Genomic DNA, 22,755 nt, shown 5'->3' on the forward strand with positions numbered 1-22,755 from the left:
CATATTGTATACTAGATTTTTCCCTAAGGTGTGTCTTGATTAATTAGAGCAAGACAAAAATTTAAAAATTAATGCCTCTAACTGTGCCAGAAAGGAAGGAAAATATTGTTCTTTGAAAACTTCCAAGACTATTGGGTATAAAATAATTTTACACTTGCGAATGATGTATACATTGTCTTAGCAATAGTTGCCTGAGTATTAATTCCTCAACCTCAGTTGTTAATGGAACAAATTGTAATGTACATTGGCATTTTCAAGGTCTCCATTTACCGGAAACATTTCTATTTCTCTGGTCTAAATGCAAATGGCTTTCTGTCAAGCCATGAATTGTTCATTATGGTTGTACCTGCTAGACCATTTTATATGGAAAAGCAAGAAATATTCATTTGGTTATGGTGATATTTGAAAACCTAAGTGCTGTGGCTGGAGAAATTATTTATTGGTTAAAACCATTTGCTATTCTTTAGAGGATCCAAGTGCTGTTCACAGCATTCACATGAAGGCTCACAACTGTCTATAACTCCTGACCCTGGGAATCTAGTGCCCTCTTCTGGTTTCTATGGAAACCAGTACACCTACATCATGCAGGCAAACAAACACTCACATACAAGTTAGAAGAAGAAAAAAAAATCACTAAGAAAAATTCAAAATAAGTACATTAAATAAGAGATGAAAAATATCGAATTAAATTTCTGATGGATGGAATGAAAACAGGAAGTTATTTACATTTGAGCTTCACCCCTTAAACCGTGAGGCTTCCTCTTCATATTTAATCAGAAACAATTATGTCATTCAGCCATTGAGATATAAAGACTGAGGCAGCATAGAATGTTAAATCACTCAGAATACTCCTGAGTATATATGTGTGTTCCCTGCCATTTATTTTATACTGTATAATTAATAACTCATAATAAATTTTAAATATGTGTTACTTACTTTAATCTTTCTGCCTAGGACAACAGCAGAAGCCTTTTGTCATATATTGTTTCTTATTATCTTCGAAACTTTGATGAGGTGAGACCAATTTTACATACTGTCCTATTTTGATTTTCATTTTCTTGCGTGCGTGTGCATGTGTGTTACATACACATGAGCACGTGGGTATGTGCTACAAGCTTGCAGATGCAGAGGCCATAACAAAACTAGTGGTACCTTCCTCTGTGCTCTCCATCTTATTCCCTTGAGACTCGGTCTCTTGCTCTGCCGGAAGCTTGCCATTTCATCTAGGCTCATTAGCTGGTCAGTGAGACCTCAGATCATCGTATTCCTGCCCGCAACCGCACAATGCTGAGCTTACAGGCACACACAGCCAGGACTGACTCTTTGCAGGGGTGCCATAGGCTTTCTCTCACGTCCCAGATAATGGCTGAGCAAGCACTCAGTCACTGAGCCATCTCAACAGCCCATTATTATTCTCTGTTGGGTGATTCTGTAGTGTTTTTTTCTGGTTTATTGGTTGGTTGGTTGGTTGGTTGGAGTTACTGCCATTTCTACTGTTGCCTAATTTTTAATTCTGACACTGATTTGTTTTAAAAATCCTGCTTGCTAATTAGGATGCTGGCAAGGAGCAGTGTGTCTTCCCACTTGCAGAACCTCAAGAACTGTTTCAGGCTTCACAGATGAAGTTTGAGGACTTCCAGAAAGATCTCAGAAAACTAAAGAAAGACCTGAAAGGTAACGTATGGCTTTGAACTTTCACATTTTTCAGTGCACACTCCCAACGAGAGATGGTAGACATTTAAGGATTGTTGAAGAGTGTCAGATAAGCACAGGCCATGTTGAGCTGATATTTTTTACATACAGAAAAAGAAAATTTGGGCAATATTTTTATTCTTCATTGCTTTAAAATATGTGTGTTGGTAGTTTAGTTATCCAATCATATCTTAGCTCTATGAGGAACATCAATTTTTTAAAAAGATGTATTTATTATGTATATAGTGTTCTGCCTGCATGTACACCTGCACACCAGAGAAGGGTACCAGATCTCATGATAGATGGTTGTGAGCCACCATGTGGTTGCTGGGAATTGAACTGAGGATCTTTGGAAGAGCTGCCGGTGCTTTTAACCTCTGCGTCATCTCTCCAGCCTTGAGGAACAGTCCATTTTATTGGGAACAGGCTTATGTCTTGTTTTATTTTGTAGTCAAGAATCTTTGAATATTTTCTATATCATGGTTGGACACAAATCTTGTTATTGGCGAAAGATTAATAAATTTTGCCTGATCTCTATATTTGTCCAAAATATTGTGATTTGTGAACACTTATATAAACAAAGCATGTTTTTGCCCATAGGTGGTTACATGACACATATGTATTTACTGTTGTGTTGTAAATCATAAAGTCTTACATCATTTAGTTTCGATTAGTATAATTAGAAAATCCTCAAATTTCTTTATTAGTATCATTGGCAGACAAGGAAATAGTCTTCCAAAATTTATTTTCATAAACAACATCCTTTTTTCTCTCTTTTTGTGACATTTATTGTTGTTATACATTGAGGATACATTTCAATCTCTCTGAGTTATATTAAGTTTATGCAGAGAACCAATAAAATGACCTGGCATTTTCATTAGCTACTGTGCTGGCGAATGAAAAAAATGGGCTAGTCACCTCTGCACAGAAGTGAAAAAAAGATATCGTTTTGAAGTGATCCAGTCCTGAAATAGGACAAACATTTGTCTAAGATACTGGTCCTGATCTATCAGAAGACTTACAGCAGTTATGACTGGTCACAATATTAACATGGGTTTCAGGCAACATAACAGTTTTGTTGAAGTTCTTGTATGCTCACTTGGTCCACGTTAGATGTTTGCTAGATGTGGTCATTCCTGCTGAACACAATAACTGCTGTTAGCTGGGCTACAGTTGTATCACTTAGTTGTGATCCATTCTAGCCTTATGCATAGGTACCTGTTTCTTAAGATCAAGAAAGATAGCTTGGCCTTACCTAAAGTACAACAGTTGTGTAAGAGTTAGTTTACTCTTCTGGAACACTACAGCACAATATATTTACGTTGTTGGCATTGAGATGTGATGAGGGTTCTGGGAAGGGTTGTGGGGGACACCGGGATGTGAGGGTTGGATATACTCAAGCTACATTGAGTATAAACTTTCCAAAGAATACATTTCTAAAAGATTATTTTAAAAGAGCTAATTCTTGAAGCATTACAAAATATTTCCTATTGTAGAGTTTATGACAATTCAAAAATTATGGCTTTGTTTAATGAGAATTTACCCACACAGCGATGTGGTGCCAGAGGCGTTTCTGGAGAGTCTGGGAAATACTTCATACTTCCATCAGCACTTCATTCTTGAAAATTAGGATTTCATCATTTACAGATGATTTATTTAATAAGCAAGAAGAATAATATTATTAGTAAATATGAAGTCACACACACAAGCACACGGGCACTTGCATGTAAGCACTCGCATGCACACATACACAAACATTTCTGTGTAATACTCAAACATGGGTACATACATGCACATAAACGTACAAGTGCCTACATTCATAAACCTGCACGTACACAGAGATGTTCACACTTCCACACGTAATTGTCAACAAGTACACATGAACACACAGACTTCCTTATGAACATATAGGTATTAAATGTATAAGTAGCCATGAAAGTAGAAGATTCTCACAAATCTTGGAGCCCAACAGCACGAGCTCTAGCTAATGGACTTGAATGATGAGTAGCCAGTGCCTCTTTCCACTATGTGCCCTGGGTATTTGTTTTCTAAAGCAATGCAGTAGCTACAGAAAACTACATATTGGAGTATTGCCTTAGCAATACATAAAAGCAACAGGAAGTTATGTGTTTGAAGTCATGAAGATTTATGGTGTACATAGAGGACGTCTGAATTTACTAAAGGACCCTCACCACTGATCAGTAACTATACCATTTTCCTAGTAACTCCTTTCTTTTTCTGGGGCTGCAACAACTTTACGTCATAGAAGTAGGGAGAATGTGAGTGAGCTCCCCAAGACTCCCTTAGCTCATGGCAGAAAGAAAAGAAGACAGGAGATGAGTCTGGGGACAAGATGCACACTCCAAACCTGCATCCAGTGACCTGCTTTCTCCAAAGACCTTATTCCACCTGCCACTAGCCCACTCAGCTATGAGCTCATCAGTACATGAGAACATTGCTGGGGGCGGTGTCCTCATGACATTGCTGGATGGAAGCTCAGCCTCTAATACGTGCATCTGTGGGGCAGGGGGCAGGGCATACCATATGCAAACCATAACAGGGGGTTCATGACCAAATAAATACAGAAATTGCAAGGGCAAGTTAATTGTGGAAGGAATTCACAGTATTTTACAGCAGTGGGATTTGCAGTAGTTCTTTGGTTTATTTTACGACAGAGCATTGTTTTTTCACAGAGTGTGTGGTGGCTTCTGTGGTCAGTGGAACACGACGTCTGAGCACTTTTTGAGAAATGCTGGCTTGGTTCTGTGTTAAGAATACAAGCATGACTTGATTCTGAGTTTACAAGGAAAATAGTTCGTGAAATAATACCATGATTTTTGTTTTGTTTTGTAAAATAAGTGGTATCAAATTCCAAGGGTTAAAAAAATATCTATTTTTCAAAATCTGATTATTTTCATAGAAAAGATGATTTGAGCACAAGGAAGGAAATCTTTGAGTCATGATTTAAGTCCTATTTTGGAGGAATAAAGAACCATCAGAAATACAGTTTTTCCTATCATTTACACATGAAATTACTTCTCATTTTTAGGAATGGTTTGGGTATAAATAGACATACATTTATACAGCCAAATGGGCATCAAATGGAAGGTTACTTTCAATAAAATTGTAGTACTTAAAAACAGTATCTACTTTGAGTCATGTAGCCTTTAAAAATTATTTCTTCTAAAAATTTAGTTTAGTTTACTTTTAGATTTATTTATTATTTTATGAGTATAGATATTCTGCCTGTTTGCATGTTTGTATACCGTGTAATTTCCCAGTGACCATGGATACCAGAGGAGGCTATCAAATCCCCTGGAACTGGAGTTATAGGGATGTTTATCTCCATGTGGATGCTGGAAATCAAACTCAGGTCCTCTGGAAGAACAGCCTATGTATTTAACTGCTGAGCCATCTCACTAGTCCATCAATGATTTCTTTTACATAATCAAATTTGAATATTCCTTTAAGACATTTCAAATAGCCTGTCTTTACTTTTTTCTAAGGCAATTGTTTTAATCAGCTGTAAAAAGAGGGTTAAGCTTGTAAACAAGCCATCATGATACTCTGTGGTAAACATTCAATAGCTTTTGCTGTGATGAGGTAAAACTGAATAAATACTATAATTATTTGCTAATGACAGATGTGCTGCATCCACAGAGTCACTCCTCTAGCCATCTATCCCTTCTGTTTCTGCATACTGACTTGAGTTTTATTTCTCCGGAAACTGAGAAACAATGTGTTAGAGCTTAGACATTTTAGGAAAACACCCATGTCTCATCTTAGCATTCCTTTAAAGTCATCCATCGAATTAGATTCTTCCTGCTCACCTGAAGATTCCTGTACCTGTTCCTCAGGATTGCGAGTCTGGCTTCCAAGCTCAGTGAAATGCCTTTTGTTCAGCAATTTTGACATCTCCTGTCAGTTGCTTTTCTTGATACAGTCGCACTAAATGATGGCTTGTGGTCCAGTGCCCTTTCAGGTAGGAATTGTAGCCATGGAGTTGGATGAAAGTGTTAGGTGATGCAATCTCTGGAGCAACTGTATGAAAATCTCAATAAGCCTGAGGAGGAAGGAGTCTCTAAGCCAGCAATCTGGCTTGCAGAGATATACTGCTGGACATGAGCAAACTGTATTCCTATCATAAGAGAGCAACAAAGCCCTGCAGGTGCTTTTCAGAAAGATAGAAGCCAAGCAAAATATGGTATCTTCTTTCAAAGAACATTCTACTCAACAAGAAAACCTAAACTATGCTTGCAGTATTACTGATAAATAAATCATTTATCAATCTTAAGAAAACCAAGTCACAGGAAAAGTACAAATTCTGTGATTTCAGCTTGTAAAGTTGAGACATATAGGCAGCCAATTAATTCTTCAGAGCTAGGAGACAGGGAGAGATATGTGCAACAGAATTCCCTGGGTCTCAAGTAATGGGTCACTAGGGCATGCACTGGTCTCCTTCAAAGTATTTGTTATGTCTCATTTCTTAAGTTGTAAATCAAATATATGTATATTCATCTAATTTTCCTTTATACATTATGTACGTTTTATATGTGTTCCTTTTTGTGTACAACGGGCTTAATAATATTATTTGAGAAGAAAGAAAACTGGGCAACCATCCAGGGATATGTTTGATTTAGAATTGAAACTGAGTACTATGGGCTCCACTAATTTAAAATGTGTGATTGTTCCGCCTTCTCTGGTCTTTGTGAAGAAGTTACATAACTTGCCAAATTCAAAAGTAAACATAACTAAGAAACATAAAAAATTTAATTAAAAGACTAAACTATGTTAAAGAAGAAGAATATAATACTCTTCTTGGAGGTAAAAAGATTAATATGAGAAAGAAGCAATTTTCTGTTCAACAATTCAAACATATATTATTTAAAAGGAAATAGTAAAAATAAAATTAACTACCACTGTCAGAAAGCTGTTGAGGTCTTACAGAAACATAATCTATTATTTTTGGTTATTGCTTTTACTATTTCAGAGTAACCTAAGAAAAACCAAAACCATAGTACTTTAATAGAAGTAATTTAATATAGAGAAGTTAGCACATGTTGAAAGGTGAAAACAGTACAAAAAATGGTGAAGTACTGGAGGAAGCAGCCATCATCCTCGGAACTTGGGAAAGCAAGAGAAGTTGATATATTCTAATGTAGAGCAGACACCCTTAGACAGAGTGCCCAGTGGAGTTGGACCCATGCCTCAAAGACACAGTACTTCTCTTGCAGATGGTGCCCTAAGGACATGGGTGTGGCGTGGCGGGGGGGGGGAGGGGGGCAGCCTCTGGGGAGATGGGACTGGAGGCATCAGGAAAACGTCAGCTCATACATGTGACTGTGGGTCTGAGACCATGGCTGACAGGACACTTTGGGTGACACAGTAATACAGGTTTGCGTGTGTGGACACACAATAGACACTGGAATCACCTTCTGATTGTGGTGACAGTCTGTGGGAGGCTAGCCTTCAATTCTTTCCATGTCCCGCCTTTCACTATGGAAATGCATCACCAAGGTGCTTGAAAGAGGAATGGCATTTTGATGAGTCTAACACCATTGTCCAAGGGCCAGATATAGAAAGGTAGTTTGGAAAAAAGGAGGAAAAAAAAAAAAAAAAGCAAATAGAAACAAAGAACAACAACAAAAACCCAAACCAATGATCTTCATTTAGTTGCTGATTTTCATTATTCCAATATGATTCTATCTGTCTTTATGGCTCTCAGGTTCATTCAGATCAAGTGGAGGGAGCTATAACATTTGGAGGAGGTCAGATAAACTATATTCTTCTTTGAATTAGTTTGCTCATTTGTTTAGTCTCTGTCTGTCTCTGTCCCTCTTTCTCTGTCTGTCTGTCTGTCTGTGTCTCTCTCTCCCCCCTCTCTTTCTGTGTGTGTGTGTGTGTATGTGTGTGTGTGTGTCTGTCTGTCTGTCTATCTGTCTCTCTGTCTCTCTGTCCATCATGGGCATGGGTTTGCATGTACTATTGTGGAAAACAAAGGACAACTTGCAGAAGTTGATTTTCTCCTCCTACCATGTCAGTTTGGGGTGTTGCACCTAGGTCATTAGGCTTGGTGGCAAGCATTTTCAGCCACTGATCCATCATACCAGCCTCTCTGCCTTTCCTTAACACTGAAAGGCTTCCCTTTATGTTGTCCACCCACCTTGAGAGCCATTTAGACAGCCTTACCGTTGAGGTGGTCTGTTTCTAATATACAGAGAAGGACATACTCAGAGCAGGATTTGTGGGCAATGCTAAGCAGTATCCAGGGCAGGAGAAAGGTGTCTGCAGTTAGTCACTTCTCACATCTGGTTGGATTCTGATAACAGATGACTACTTGATGGTCCTCATACTTCCTTTGTCTTTCTTAATCTTTTGTCACTATACTATGCTGAATCTGTTCTCAGTGTCATGTAATGGAACAACTCAGAACATGCAAAGATGGGGACCTAAGTTTGATTCCCAGAACCCAAACAAATAACCAGATCTGCTGGCATGTGCATATAATCCCAGAACTTGGGAGGCAGAGCCTAGCCAAACTGGCGAGTCCCATATCTATGTGAGAGATTTGATCTCTAAAAGCAAAGTGAATGGTTCTGAGGAACACCTAGGGTTTTCCCATGACTTCCATATATGCATACATGCACATGTATGCTTGTACACCTCCATGTACATGTATGTACATATTTAATGAATACATCCATATCAAGCAATCTTGTATATTACAATAGCTCGTGGCTTCTGTTTATTCTATAATTTACTAAGAACACCTACAATACTTCTGCTTTGTTTCAAAATTTGAAAGTGAGCAGAATTTGGCTAGTGTCTCATCTAATCTGTACAAGTAACATAGGATTATAGCACGCATTAAGGCAGCGCCAAAAGCACAGTACATCTTACACACGATACCTCATACTGTGAAACTCTTGGGCAAAACAGTTGCTGTGTCCATGCTGCAGATGAGCAAAGGAGAGCTAGCAACACTCAGAAATGTTTCCAAGTATCCTAGTAGTAAGTAACAAAGGGTAGTTAAAATACAGACTCTGTCTTGCTGACTGCTGTGGCATGCTGTTTCTCCATTGGCTATTATACAAATGCCTCCCATTTATTCATCTGAGTTAGCAGAACATTAAAAGATGCCTTGAGATGCTAGCTTCAAATCCATAAATGGCATCCAATCCTTTCTCATAGATTTACATTCTTACCAGGCATGAATGCATTACAAATCAATACAGACGCCTTCATGTAAATGAATATCTGCTGTGCTAGGTACTTATCCCAGTATCTTTATCAGTGTACATGGCAAGGTAATAGTAAGAACAGAAGGGGAGTAAGGCCATTCCATAGACATTCAGTGAACTCTTGGGGTCCTTAAGGCAATCATAAGCACAATGGGTTACACTATATATCACTATTTAAGGATGCCCCAAATGAAGCTAGGCACCTGGCCGGTAAATCGTCTTAAGATCCTGGATAGCCTGGCATGATGGTACATGCATTTAGCGTTTGGAAGGCACAGCTAGGCAGATCTCTGTGAGTTTGAGACCAGCCTGGTCTATAAGACCAAGTTCCAGCTCAGTAAGTAGGACCACACAGTGAGACCCTCTTCTAATAAATAAATAAAGCTAAGCATCATTGTAAGGCAGTTGTACCCTTGATGAATATTTGTGCCTAGTCCTGAAATCATAACATCTGAGAAAATGCCACAGGCTTTGATTTTCTCTGAATAAATTCATACAGTTATTTAGGGCACATTGGAGAATGTTTAAAGATTTATAGAAACATCTTTAGACTCCAGGTGAGGGAATATACTGTTTTATTCACGAAATCTTACACAATTTGTAAAAATTGTAAAAATACACAATCAGTAAAAATTTTAAAAATTTTCGTTTGTTCTTGATGGTACTTGGGTATTCATGGCTTTGAACTTCCTGGGCAAATGTTCTATCATTGCGCTATGTCCTGTCCTTAATTGATCTTTTAAATCATTGGGAATACTATGATTAATTATGATATCATCATTCCTATAGTATAAGGTCATATTTAAAGATTCTTAAATGTGTAGGTAGACTATTATAGGCGGTTTAGTTTGTAGTATTAGTGCTTTTATTATTCTAGTGTAAAGTGCCCTGTCTACCATCTTAGATAATGAGATGATAACCCTTGTGTAACTAGTTTTGAGAGTTAAGTATTGGCATTCATTTGGAAGAGTAGGGCTTATGAATACGTATTTAAGGCTGTATGGTAATTGTTACTGTTCAGCCTTCTTATCACGTCAAGGCTTCAATCAAACCATTAATTAACAATATCCATGCACACATGCCTGGTGTGGTTGTTCATTTCTGTACTGAGGAGGCAGAGCCAGGGAGATTCCCACAGATTTAAAAAGTAGCCTGAACTATATAACACGTTCCAGGCCAACCAGGCTTACACAGTCTAAATCAAACAAACAAATAAACAAACAAAAAATGCAAACATCTAGCAGTTTGGCTTTCTGAGACTCTTTCCCCATCAATGCTAGAATACTGACTAGACTGATCTTGTACAGGTGTTATGCAGGCCAATACAGCTATTGAGAGTTCCTAACTATAGTTACATGTCATATCCAGTAGAGACTACTTGCCAACAGTCCCATTTGACTTCTGGTTCTTACACACTTTCCACCACCCCTTTAGACATGACTGTAAAATTAGAGCTTTTGTATGTCTGCTCTATCTCCCAAATAATGGCACAAAACCAGAAACCTATTATATTCATTAATAAGCTCCAAGCACGATAGCTAGGCAGGTACTCATCTATTCTAAGCTGACTATGCTGGCCTGGTCTACATCCCAGCCACATGCCCCTTCACCTGCCATCTCAGTCTCACCCTGGGTGATCCTGCTCCATCTGTGTCCTATAGTGACTCCCTCATGGTGACCACCTCCTCTCTTTCCCTGCTCCACCTGGGATTCTCTCCCTTGGATCAGAGGACCCACTCTAACTCTGATGTCTGCTGTAGGCTGTTCAGCTCCTTATTAACCAATCAGAGGTAATGAAGAGCAATTTTCCACAATACTGAGACGGGAGGTGCTTCAGTAATGATGGCAACCAGATATCTTGGTACAGAAATCAGCATTTAAAAACACAGTGCCCAAAACCATCCTCCCAAGACATGACATTCCCTAAGCCTGGAGAGAGTCATGGGAAAAGGAATGTAACATATATGTGAGAGTCTTTTTCATCAAATCAGCATGTTTGTACTCTTTTGTGTATGTTGCTGATGGCGATGTAACTTCCTCGAAGCTAACAGAAAAACAGTGACTTCAAGCCGTAATTAACATTGAACTTCGAGACATGATGGGATGTTCCAACTCCCGCACACAGTAACCAAACTTTTCATGAGGTAGGTGTGCTGTGGAGAGAGCTGTGTGAGGTTGAAGGTTAATCTGACAGCAATCAGGTAGCCTTTCCCCTGCTCCACAGCATACTGCTCTGTGCACGAATGTGATGCATTGGACTCAGTTTTAATAATGGCATACCTGAGGGTTTTGTTCCTTCTTCCCTCTGGCTGTATTTTTCTTTGTTGGGAAGCCTATTGCATACTTCTCAATATCAGTTCTTTAACATCACACAAAAATCTCTTTGGCTCAGCGAAGCCTTTAAATTAAACAAAAGCTAACACGATTGGAATGACTCAAATATGCCAACAGCCCCCTGACAACTGTTCTTAAACATTTGGATTCAACTGTAATTAAGTTTTCCAAGAACTCTATCTTTGTTCTGATTTTAATAATGTTTCTAAATGACCCTTTAAGTTTATATTGCAGTGTTTTGTGTTTTGAAAATTTTTGCATAGTCACATACCAATTTTTAAAATGATAAGTACTAGCCAGAATGATATGTTGTGCAATATGGCGTGCTATAGCTAAGAACAGAATGGGGGCCAAAGTTTTAAAGAAATATCTCAGTGCTTTATGTGTTAACTGCACTGAACTTATTCTCATTTCTGTTGAATGTTAGAATATGTATAAAAACAGTACATGCATACAGAATTTTAGACTCTAAACCATGGTGTGTTCTAACAGCTGATCCTTCCTTCCTCCTTGATAAACTATACACACATAATAGAATACATTTTATCTCACAGCGAGGAACTTTGAGAGCTAGAATTTGGGCTTTGGGATCCTTTAGGGTGCTGTCCCCATACATCCACCACTGGAGAATGTCCAGACTAAAGAAAGTTATAACCATGGGCAGAGTCGACGGCACTTTCTTTTGTGTAAATTTCTGGTTCCTCTGTACTTCAAGCACTGTGCACACAGATGAGGCGGTCCCTTCTGGCTCTAGGGACTAGGAACTATAATCAGAGAGAAAGATGCGCAACTGAAAATTTTCTGAGGCACTATTATCACTAACTGCTCTTTTTTTTCCAGGCTGCCCGACAGACAGCTCAGTAGAGCTTAGCCCTTCAGGACCAACAGTCAATGAGGACTCAGATAACTTAAAAAAAAAAACAAAACAAAACAAAACAAAAAACAGCTTAAGGTTTCCATAGCTGGCTGTCAAGCTAGACTTGAATATTCCTCTATTTTATCTAAATCCTCCCTTCTATCCCATGTCATGAACATGTTCTATAGAGAAAGAACATGTGAAGTTGAAAGAAAGATTGGTCGTCTTTCCTTAGAGTGACAACTGAGCCCCCAAAACTGGATGTGTTTGTGCAGGTACAAGGGCCAAGAACTGGTCATAAGGGCCAAGAACATGTCAGCTGAATATGTAATATAGAGGAATGTGAATTTGTATGACCTCTTACACGTTAACAAGAACTTCACTATGACCAGGGGATAGATAGTGATGTTTCCTCTTCTCACGGATGAGCATGTTAAAGACTGAGCAGTTTCGAACCTATGAACAGCTGAGGTGTTTTGGTCTTGTTCCTGGTTCTTACACGGTGTGTGGAGCTGAACCTCCTGACTTTCCTTAGTCTGGACATTCTCCAGTGGGGGGTGTAGGGGACAGCACCCCAAAGGATCCCAAATTCTAGCTCTCAAAAGTCCTCACTGTGAGATAAAATGTATTCTATTATGTGTGTATAGTTCATCAAGGAGGAAGGATCAGCTGTTAAAGCACACCATGGCTTAGAGTTTAAAATTCTGTATGCATGTACTGTTTTTATACAGACCCTAACATTCAACAGAGCTGAGGATAAGCTAAACTCAGTTACACATAAGGCACTGCGTATTTCTTTAAAAGTCTGGCTCCCATTCTATTCTTAGCCATAGTATGACGGTGTTCATTTGACCCTGCTAGACATAATTGGCTGAAACATTAAGGGGGCACTAATAAATTGGACCTCATTTTCTATAAGCAATGGCATGCATATGGTGCCTTCCTTTTTGTAATCTAACAGACATTATTTCCGAAAATTCTTGAAAGTATGATATGGTCAAATATATGCTTAGCATCATGTTCAGACATTTTTCAAAAGAGATGAGACTGAGTCTGGTGGCATTGAACTATTATCTTAGCTATTCTGCGACTAAAAGATCTTAAGTTTAAGGTCTGTGTGGGCTACAGAATGAGTTCAAGGCAAACATGAGCAACTTAGTGAGACCTCTTGTCAAAATAAGTAGTCAAAAGAGGGCTGGCAGAATGGCTTTGGTGCATGGCTAATCTAGCTCATACAGGACCCTAGGTTCAGTCCTCATACAATAATACAAAACAGTTTTGGGCCACATGGGGTTGTCATTAATGACATAGTCCAAGGCAGATGACTGCAGTTTCTCCCCCTGTATGACCCATTCTCCTGACCAAGTAGCTTCTGGATAGTCCTGACAATGAAGCATCAATACATTTCTCTCTCTCTCTCTGTCTCTCTCTCTCTCTCTCTCTCTCTCTCTCTCTCTCTCTCTCTCTCTCTCTCTCTCTCTCTCTCTCTCACACACACACACACACACACACACACACACACACACACACACACACACACACACACGCATGCACAAGCACATGCACATACCCCAGCATTCACAGAACAGGGAAAATACTTTAAAGGACAACATAAATGTGAGGATATCCTATTGGGACCCTAGGTGAGAGAAGTATGGGAGAATGGGAACGTAGAAGGACCCAGAGGATTCTAGAAACCTACAAGTAGAACATCATGATGGGAAGATCTGGACCCAGGAGTTCTGCTCAAACTATTGTACCAACCAAGGACAATACATGCAGTAAACATTAAATCCCTACTCAGATGTAGCCAAGGGACAGGACATTCTCCACAGTTTGTGGAGAGTGGGGACTGACTTGGACATGAACTCTGGTACCCCATATTTGACCACTTCCGCGTGGTGGGGAGGCCTGGTGACACTCAGAGAAAGGATAAGCAGGCTACCAAGATGAGACTTGATAGATAACCTATGAACACATAGTGAAGGAGAAGGTCCCCCTCAGTCATAAACCTAGGGAAGGGGGATAGGGTGAACGCAGGAGAGAGGGAGGAACGGGTGGATTCAAGTGAGGGGGAAACAATTGAGATGTAATCTGAACAAATTAATTTAATAATAAAAACTTAAAAGAAAATAAAAAACGAAAGTAAGTAATGGTCAGTTTTTCAGAGGCTAGCACAGATCTGGCTGGTTTTCATATTCAGGGATGCAGGAACTTTAGATGCCTTTCTTATTAAGATAGAACACTCCTTTCCATAGTGACAGACATGCCTTCAGAGATTTCCTTAGAGATGACTCTCAACTCCAGAAACATCTGTCCTGAGAAACTTATGATGCTACAGAATAGAAAGGGAGGACAAACTGGTATCAGCTCAGGACTTCATTGATGAGTCTGTTCTTTCTTCCTATGGCCGGCCATATTTAATCCTTAATTTCCTCAGTTGTTCTAGGTGGTGGTATATTGCCTCTCTTGCCTTATTTAAGGATTTGGTTAAATTATTGGTAAAAATTACCTTATGCCTAGTAAATACATGCTCTGGAAACACTGGCTGCCCTGCTAAAGTTTTATTTTTCAGACTTTTTTTTTTTACTGTAATTAGAGATAAACTCAGGGGAGAAGTCATTTGATAATTGTAAGAGTAGAAATGCATAGCTATTGCTGTGCTTTCTCCTGGTCTCACAGCTCTTACCTGGTTTGACCTGGGAACTGCGCTATGATATAAGCTCTGGGATTCTTACCATTTTTCACACGAAGAAACTGAAGTCCTGAGATCTAAGTGACGTGTCCAACAGATTGGTTTAGACATGGTAGAACTGGGCATATACTTTCTGGCAAATGTATTTTTTAATACATCATTGAAAGGATATGTAACATATATCCATGAAGGTGGTTCCAATATGGGCACCCAACACATGTCAATGAAAGTTGGTTGAAGGGTTTTTCAACGTTGGCTACTACGCTTTCTGAAAACTAGTGTAGTGTGCCCTTGACCATGTGGTCTTGTTCTCTTCATTGCAGCCTGTGAGGTGGAAGCGGGTAAAGTGTACCAGGTCTCCTCAGAAGAGCACATGCAGCCCTTCAAGGAAAACATGGAGCAGTTCATCAGTCAAGGTAAATGGCCGAGCTGTCTCTTCTCTTCATAGGCAGCTGTGGAGCCGCCATCTGTTTCAGTGCAAATCTAAAACAAGATTATTTTGGAATTACTGAAGGAAAAAAAAACAATCCCTTCAAATATCCAAACAAACAAGACTTGGGTTAATCACATCACAGGCACGAGTGGCTAACCACTGGCTAATTGTGCCCTTCTCTGGCTAGTCTTCATTGTTGCTGGATGGTGTTTTGTGAACAACACACCAATACTTTAATTAGTTTCTATTATAAAGACATTAAAATGTTGTGTTTTTATTTTTTTAATTGGGTATTCTTGTGACGTGTGTTTTCTTTCTTTTTAATTGTGTTCATTGCTGTTGTCTTTTGCAGTGATGCAGATTGAACTGAGGTCCTTGCATCGTACACGTTACACAAATGCTCTACCATGGAGCTTTATATCTCCAACCCAATCCCTTACGTCTCAGCTCTGCTTATGACCTCAGCACAATCTGGTTTTTATTTGCTTTGTCAAAACATTGTGCCCAAAGAACAAAGTCCATCGGTGTCTTTTAAATCTTCAGGACACCATCTGCAATTCTTGTGGGGTGAATTAATACCTCTAGCTATTTAATTCCTTTTTTTCCAGGGAGCATATTCTATCAATGATGCTTTCTACATTCTGAAGATATAAACGGGGATGGAAAAACTCAGAAGATACTGAAAAAAAAAAAAACTGTTTTTGTTTTCTTTCTTTCCTTTTTCTTTCTTTTTTTTTTTTTTTTTTCTCAGTGTTTGAAGTCATTGAAACTTACAATTATATCAAAGCATTTACTACTCAAAACATTTCAGCACAGGAATGTAACATCTCTTCTGAACATCAGATTTATATCATGCCATGCTCTGGGAAAGATTTTGCTCTTTTAGGAATTGTCCTAGAGGCGAACATGGCATGAGACTGAGGCCAAATAGCACCCTGAAGACTGGGTCTGTCCTCTCTGTAGTAGACTATGGCTTTCATAGTTTATTCAAGTGTCACAGGCGATGATTTATAAAGAATGAGTCATGGCTCAATTTAATCAACATAAGCATAACTTCTTTCAGATAGGAAAATGCTACTCTTAAGATAACCATGGAGATTGAAAGAGAACACTTTTGAGATTCATGAATCAAAGTGATTATCATTCTCAGATTGAACGAAGGTAGAAATCTCATTCATTCCTAAAGCATTGTTCTGCCAAAATCATAGCCTGTGGTTAGCTACCAGAGAACTCTGGGGTCTCATTTCCCTAGTGATGAAAAAGCCGAGTCTTGTTTTTTCCTCCTGGTGGAATTTTACAATTAAGAATATTCATTTAAAAAGATGATACATGACTAGGAGATCATATTGGTGAAGGTGTCCAGGAATCCTTTCTGGCTTATTAAGAAGCAGGAAGGTTATTTTTGTTTTAGTTTAATTTTGGTTTTTTGAGGCAGGGTTTCTCTGTGTAGTCCTGGATGTCCTAGACTTCCTTTATAGGCCAGGCTAACCTCTGAACTTACAGTGATCTGCCTGCCTCTGCCTCCCTGAGTGTTCGGATTAAAGATGTGCATCACCACACTGGGCTAAATGTTGTTAATTTGTTTTTATAGATCAAAATTAAAATTGTTTTATGATTGAACCTTCCTTAGTCATTAAAACTCATGAATAAGAAACAAAATCAAATGACTGAATTTCCAAAGCATAGAACAACATGAATAGTTTTCTTTGATAATCATATATGATTCAGGGCATAAATGGAGGCCTATAGGATTTGCTTGGTAGTTTATACATGGGGAAGACAGAATTTCCAAGTCACACTAAATGAATAAATAGCTCTTTGTATTTTAATGACAATTCAAGAAGATCTTTTAACTTATTCAATATGATAAAAGCAGTTTTATAATGATAATAAAATGTCCAAACTTTGGCAGGCATCGCTTTTTGTCACTGGGTTGAGCAGGACAGGCCTTTTTCGTTTTGCATTCTTTTGGTTGTTTATTGTAGTAGTGAATGTGAAAGTTTTGTGTCTTAGTGGGTCTTACATTCCACATGGTCATAAAGACAAATGATAATACAGACAGCAGTGAAAATGGTTTGGAAAAGCTCACATTGGGCAAATGTGTCAAAAATGTGAAAAATAAATGACCAGTTTTATGCATTTAGGCTCTTGAAGGTGTATTTATCAAAATATATTTCTCAAGATAATCTTTTTGTAAATCAGAATTTGCGCCTTTTATTTCTTTTAGGTATCAAAAGCTAAATTCTTAAAGTCAAACTTCAGAAAATTCTATCTAAATAACATATGTCAAAATTTTGCTTATAACTAGGCTTTTATCAATAATAATAATAAAACTTTGCCATTTCAACCCTTACACAGATTAACCACAGGAGAATATTCATATTTTATATGCCCAGAGTCTGTTTAAATGTGCCTAATTCTCTAATGTAAAAATCTCTTGAACAGTTCAAAAGACAGACCGTGTCTAATGCTGGCCAAACGTTTTATTGCATTAGCTCCGCAGCCTAACAGAAACAGCTCTTATCCTTATAATGCAGCTATTGTGTGGTCTATGGATCACATTCTAGCAATCTTTGTGGATTTCATCTCATCCCAGAACCTACTTATTCATCCAATTTTTCCCTTCCTACTTCTACCCAAGCCAGGATTTCATGGTCTCCATTTCAACATTTCTGTCTTGGGACTGTCTCTCACATCTACTCTAAAATAGGCAGCTGCAGAGAACTGCTGTCTGCTTGCTTTGAGGCATCTCTGTTTGTGAAGATTCTAGCTCTCTGTGATCAGGAACGCTGAATGCAGATTCGCTCTAATGATGTTCTAACCCCTGCCCAGCTTTGGATTCATTGCAATACTGACTGTCTGCCACTGTGTTATTTGTTCCTCCCAATAATATAAGTGCCACAGAGAGAGCTGCCATGCTTGCCTTCTCTCTATGTTCCCATAGAATGGCCCCAGCCTATTACATGTCTTGATCACCATTCCAGAGACCAGCAATCTTCATCAAGCCCATTTCTTTGGTTTTTGTCTGTATCTTCTAGAGCCATGAATAGGAATGTGAGAAAGTCCTTACAAGGTGGCCCCTTAAATTCACAACCACAAACTATTGGAACTGCTTTTTACAGATCAGTGATGTAATGCTTTCTTTGCAAAATGAGGTTTCTAGACTTCTGAGACTGTTTGTCTCATCTGCTCTTAAGCTGCTATAGTCTTCCTTTCTAGCACTCTGGTGATAAGCCACTTTTATTTGGAATTGATGAAACAGCACTGGACAAAGGTTTTTCCCACACTTAACCATGGCTTTGGTCACAGACCCTCTGAACTCATATGTTCTGTTTTTCTCCCACTACACTCAAAGGGCGCCCTACCCTTATCCCAGGCAAAGCCTTCCACCCAAGTTATAGATAGAATACTCCTCTATGTATCAAGGAATCTACTGTCTAACAGAATACTCTAAGAAGTACCCAAAGGTATACCCTATGTAGATGATAAATATTTTTAGTGATGGTGACAACTTATCATTAGAGGAATGATAGGTGGATGGAAGAATTAAAAACATTGGCTCTTCTTTGTTTTCAATGAGCCGGTATGAAATGGAAGGGGTGGGACTCAGAAGAAAATCCAGAGTAACATCTTATGGAAAGGAGCAGTGAGTGGTAAGGCTGGGAAAGCTCCAGGGATCCAATTTTGTGATGCCACATATCTCTGAGTAAGACATTTTGACTTTATCTTGATATCATTTTAGCAATGGGGAAACAGCTTAAATGGGAGCAGATTGGTCCTTGGAGGCAGAGACTCCTTTTGTAACTGTCATGTCCCACATAAGCAGAGAAACAAGGAACTGGGTGCTGATGAAGTGATGGTGTTAGGACAGAGTGGATGTGTGTGGTTATCCTGAGAGAGAAGCAAATGGACATAGATGATAGACAGGTCCTGTGGTTCCAGACTTGAGTGGCTAAGTATCACAGGCCGGCGACCTAGAGAATATCAGTATACTTTGAGAACTCCTTATCCAGAGTGTTTCAGTTTTTCCACCTTTTTTTTTTTTTTAAGAGTTCGAAATATTGGTGTTGATTTTTTGCCCAGTCTCAGATTTCAAAAGTCTGAACTCTGAGAAGATCCAAAAATCTGGCTTGCTTTTTTTTTTTTTTTTTTTTTTTTTGAGCAGTAGTATCACATATTGGAATGCTTGGGCTTGTAGGAAATTTGGGTGGAAAGTGAGCACCTATATGTAAGTAAACAAGTGTGCCTGCCCAGTGGGCAGGTGGGTATGGGTTGGACTCAGCACAGAGTTCTGCAGTTCAAAATGAGGCAATTTAGAATATTGAATGGATGGAATCACACAGGGCCATAATGAAACGGAGCCATGAAGGCTGTTCTGAGAGGAAGCATCATGTGTGTGTAGAATAGGCAGAGGAAGGGGAGCACCCATAGGTGTTGCTCTTCAGATAGGAAAGAAGAATAACAGGGTCTATTGCAATGGAAGCCTGGGTTGGAAAGAAATTTACGATGTAAATGACCGTTTTCCCGTGTGCAGTTGTATTGGATATCATCTAGGGCTGCAAATCGGATGCTCTACCATGGCCACTGGGAGTACCATGCTTCTCACATTCATATGAGCAGAAACCAAGTTTATAAGCTTCAGCATTCAGAACAAACGAGAAAGCACAATGGGGTGGTTTTGCAACAACTGTGAGACAGCTGCACTAATGCATGTTATTGGTTTGACTCAACTATTTAATCAGAGTCAGGATAATTTAAGTTATTTGAATTTTATGTCACATGTTAAGGCTTTGTTTTGTACACATATGATTAGGAAAATTAATTCTTAATACCTAGATTGCTGATCAGGATTTATTTGTTAGTTTGTTTTAACTGTCTTTTGTGTATTATTATTATTATTATATCATAGTATTAAAATGTAAGACATTTCAGTTTACTGGGAAATCCTGTAGTTTCTCATTATTTCCTCAGAACTCAACACACTCCTCCTCCTTCCCACCACCCCACCCTTCTTGATTTCTGAATCTGTGCTCTAACTTGGGCAAGGTATGCACAAAAACCCTATAATATTGCCAAGCTATGGTGGACCTCAGATGTATTAGATTGCCCCCCCCCCTCTCTCTCTCTCTGTGTGTGTGTGTGTGTGTGTGTATCTCACATATATATTATCTTCTTATATTTTTGACGTCTGGGGATCAAATCAGAATGTGGTTTCCTTTTGTTGGCCTTCCCTGTTTTTTAGTCATATTCTGATTTGTGTGCATTTTAAAATTTAATAAAAGAGTGTAGGTTTCTCTCTGTCCTAGTAGATGAAGCCTCTAATGTCCTTTCATAAACAAAAAACAGCAAATGGGATTTTTCACAGACCTAATTACCCATATCTCCCAGTGTTCTCACACACACACACACACACACACACACACATACACACACACACACACACATCTCCTTTTAACCTAAGCATAGCAAATTGAAGCTGAACAATTCCTGTGAGTTGAATCAAGATGAAAACACATAAATCTGTAATCACATGCTTATAATTAGAAGGGTGTTGAAACCGCAAGTCTTAAATATACAATCCTTGGTATTGGTAATACTATACATGACAATGAAGAGATACTGAAAGCAGGGTTATTAGCTGTGCCAGATCTGGGCAGTCCACCAGCACTGGGGCTTTTCCATCAAAAATGGTCCTGTCTACCATATAAGCAGGGCTCCACACTGAGGCGGAGGAGGAGGAAGAGGAGGAGGTGCAATGGACTTTGGCTTTTCTTTGGCTTTTCCCTTTTCAACATAAGATTTTCAGTAATAAAAAGTAAATGGATGCTTAAAATAATCTATTATTGCCCATTTGAAGTTGAAAAAATAGTAATGTCTGTAAATCTGTTTGTTCTTAATTAATATGACAAGAACTAACAATGGAGCATGCATAGTGTTTCTTTTATTCTAAATACTTTATTCCAGTTTCCTTAAAGACATCTGAGCAGATGTGATGATCTCTATTTTATTATTATTATTTTGGATTTTGTTGTTTGAGTTTATTTTTTCATATAGTGTCTCACTCTAGCCTAAGCTGACCTGAAGCTCACTATATAACCCAAGATGACCTTGAACTCCCAGTAATCCTCCTGTTTAAACCTCCTGACTACTAGGACTACAGAACTGAGCCTCCATGTCTGCTTCAGAAAGATTGTTAAAGACTGAAGTCACACAGTAACTCAATGGTGGGCATGCTGGAGCCAAGCCCTGGTAAAGGAGATGGGAGCGCTTTTATTTTAATTTAAAAGTTGTAATAATAATAAGGGGTCCAGAGAGATGGTGGACAAAGCTACTGTGAAGTGCTTGGGATAGCATGGCTACTCTCTGAAGCTCATCATTAGCAGAATTAGACACAGGGAGTGATTTTTTTATTAATACAAATGCATGCAGACAGACCAAGTCATTTCCACAATATATTGATGCATGCTTATTCCATTTCAGACTTCTGCGTGACTTTCTGATCATTCTTAAGACAGGAGGAGCACAAATTGTAGGCAGCTCTCATGAAAAGCATAGCCCTTGTCTTAATTTCTCTCTGAGAGTTGGGTTTCCAACAACCTCAATCACTTCTCCTGTAACTTAGGAAGAAAATTAAAAAGTCTAGGAGGCCTGAGAGGGAGTTGGTGCCATGTGAGGGTCTCTGACAAGTATCACCTGCCTCTTTTTATTTGGGCACTCCTACCCACACATCGCATTACACAGTCCTCACATCTCTACAGTGTGTTCCCAACAGTACCCTCAGCATCTCATACATAAAGGAGCCAAGAAAAACCTTTCTTCCAGATGGAGGGATGGCTGTATTTCCCAGGCATGCCCTTCAGTCCTTTCGCCCTCCCAACGCTCTCCGGTATTGTGTGAATGGTGTGTCCACATAAGTGATTTTCCAAACACTTGTCCTGTGTTTTATTTCACAGTAAATGATTGTTGCAATTATTCAAATAAGGATGCAGCAGTGTACGGCTCAGGTTGATCATGGCATGCGAAACAGTTGCTGTCCCCTGTTTCTACACCTACATCTCACTTACTGTTTCGGAGCTTTGCCAGTACTTAGTGCCTTCCTTTTCTTAAAATCCACATCTGTTCTAAAAAATTATGTTCTAGTCATGTTCAACTCTTGAGTTTTCCTGGTCGTGTGTAATACATTTATAATTGCTGTCTCCTTAGATGCTATCGATGCCTTTCTAAACCTCTTAGCTGTTTTTCTATTGGCATGCCTGTCATTTTACTACCATGCTATTGGGAAATCTTTGTGTAATTGGGGTATAATAACCTGGTCAGTTACATTGTTGCACATACTTCTGCATTGAAGTCTCTCCTGTCACATTTCTGTTGATTGTTGACAAATGAAACTGTTGACTTCTCTGTTGTGACGTTTGCTAACCTGTTCCTTGATAATATGCCATTTTGCCTTAAAAATGTTCTTGCTGGGGACTGGGAACGTGGCTCAGTAGGTAAAGCACTTTCT

The 22,755-nt window shown here is 38.9% G+C and overlaps 1 protein-coding gene across 1 annotated transcript in view; it reads left to right on the forward strand.

Moving 5' to 3' along the window:
* The window catches only part of Fmn2 (formin 2), a 302,083-nt gene that overhangs the window by 187,238 nt on the left and 92,090 nt on the right, over positions 1-22,755 (forward strand). Inside the window, exons 12-14 of the mRNA XM_051147935.1 lie at positions 955-1,014; positions 1,554-1,674; positions 15,142-15,234. Coding sequence (XP_051003892.1) covers positions 955-1,014; positions 1,554-1,674; positions 15,142-15,234 — 274 coding nt within the window. The remainder of the gene's footprint in view (positions 1-954; positions 1,015-1,553; positions 1,675-15,141; positions 15,235-22,755) is intronic.

This window comes from Acomys russatus, chromosome 6 (assembly GCF_903995435.1).
Source record: "Acomys russatus chromosome 6, mAcoRus1.1, whole genome shotgun sequence".
In the NCBI taxonomy this organism is placed as follows: domain Eukaryota; kingdom Metazoa; phylum Chordata; class Mammalia; order Rodentia; family Muridae; genus Acomys; species Acomys russatus.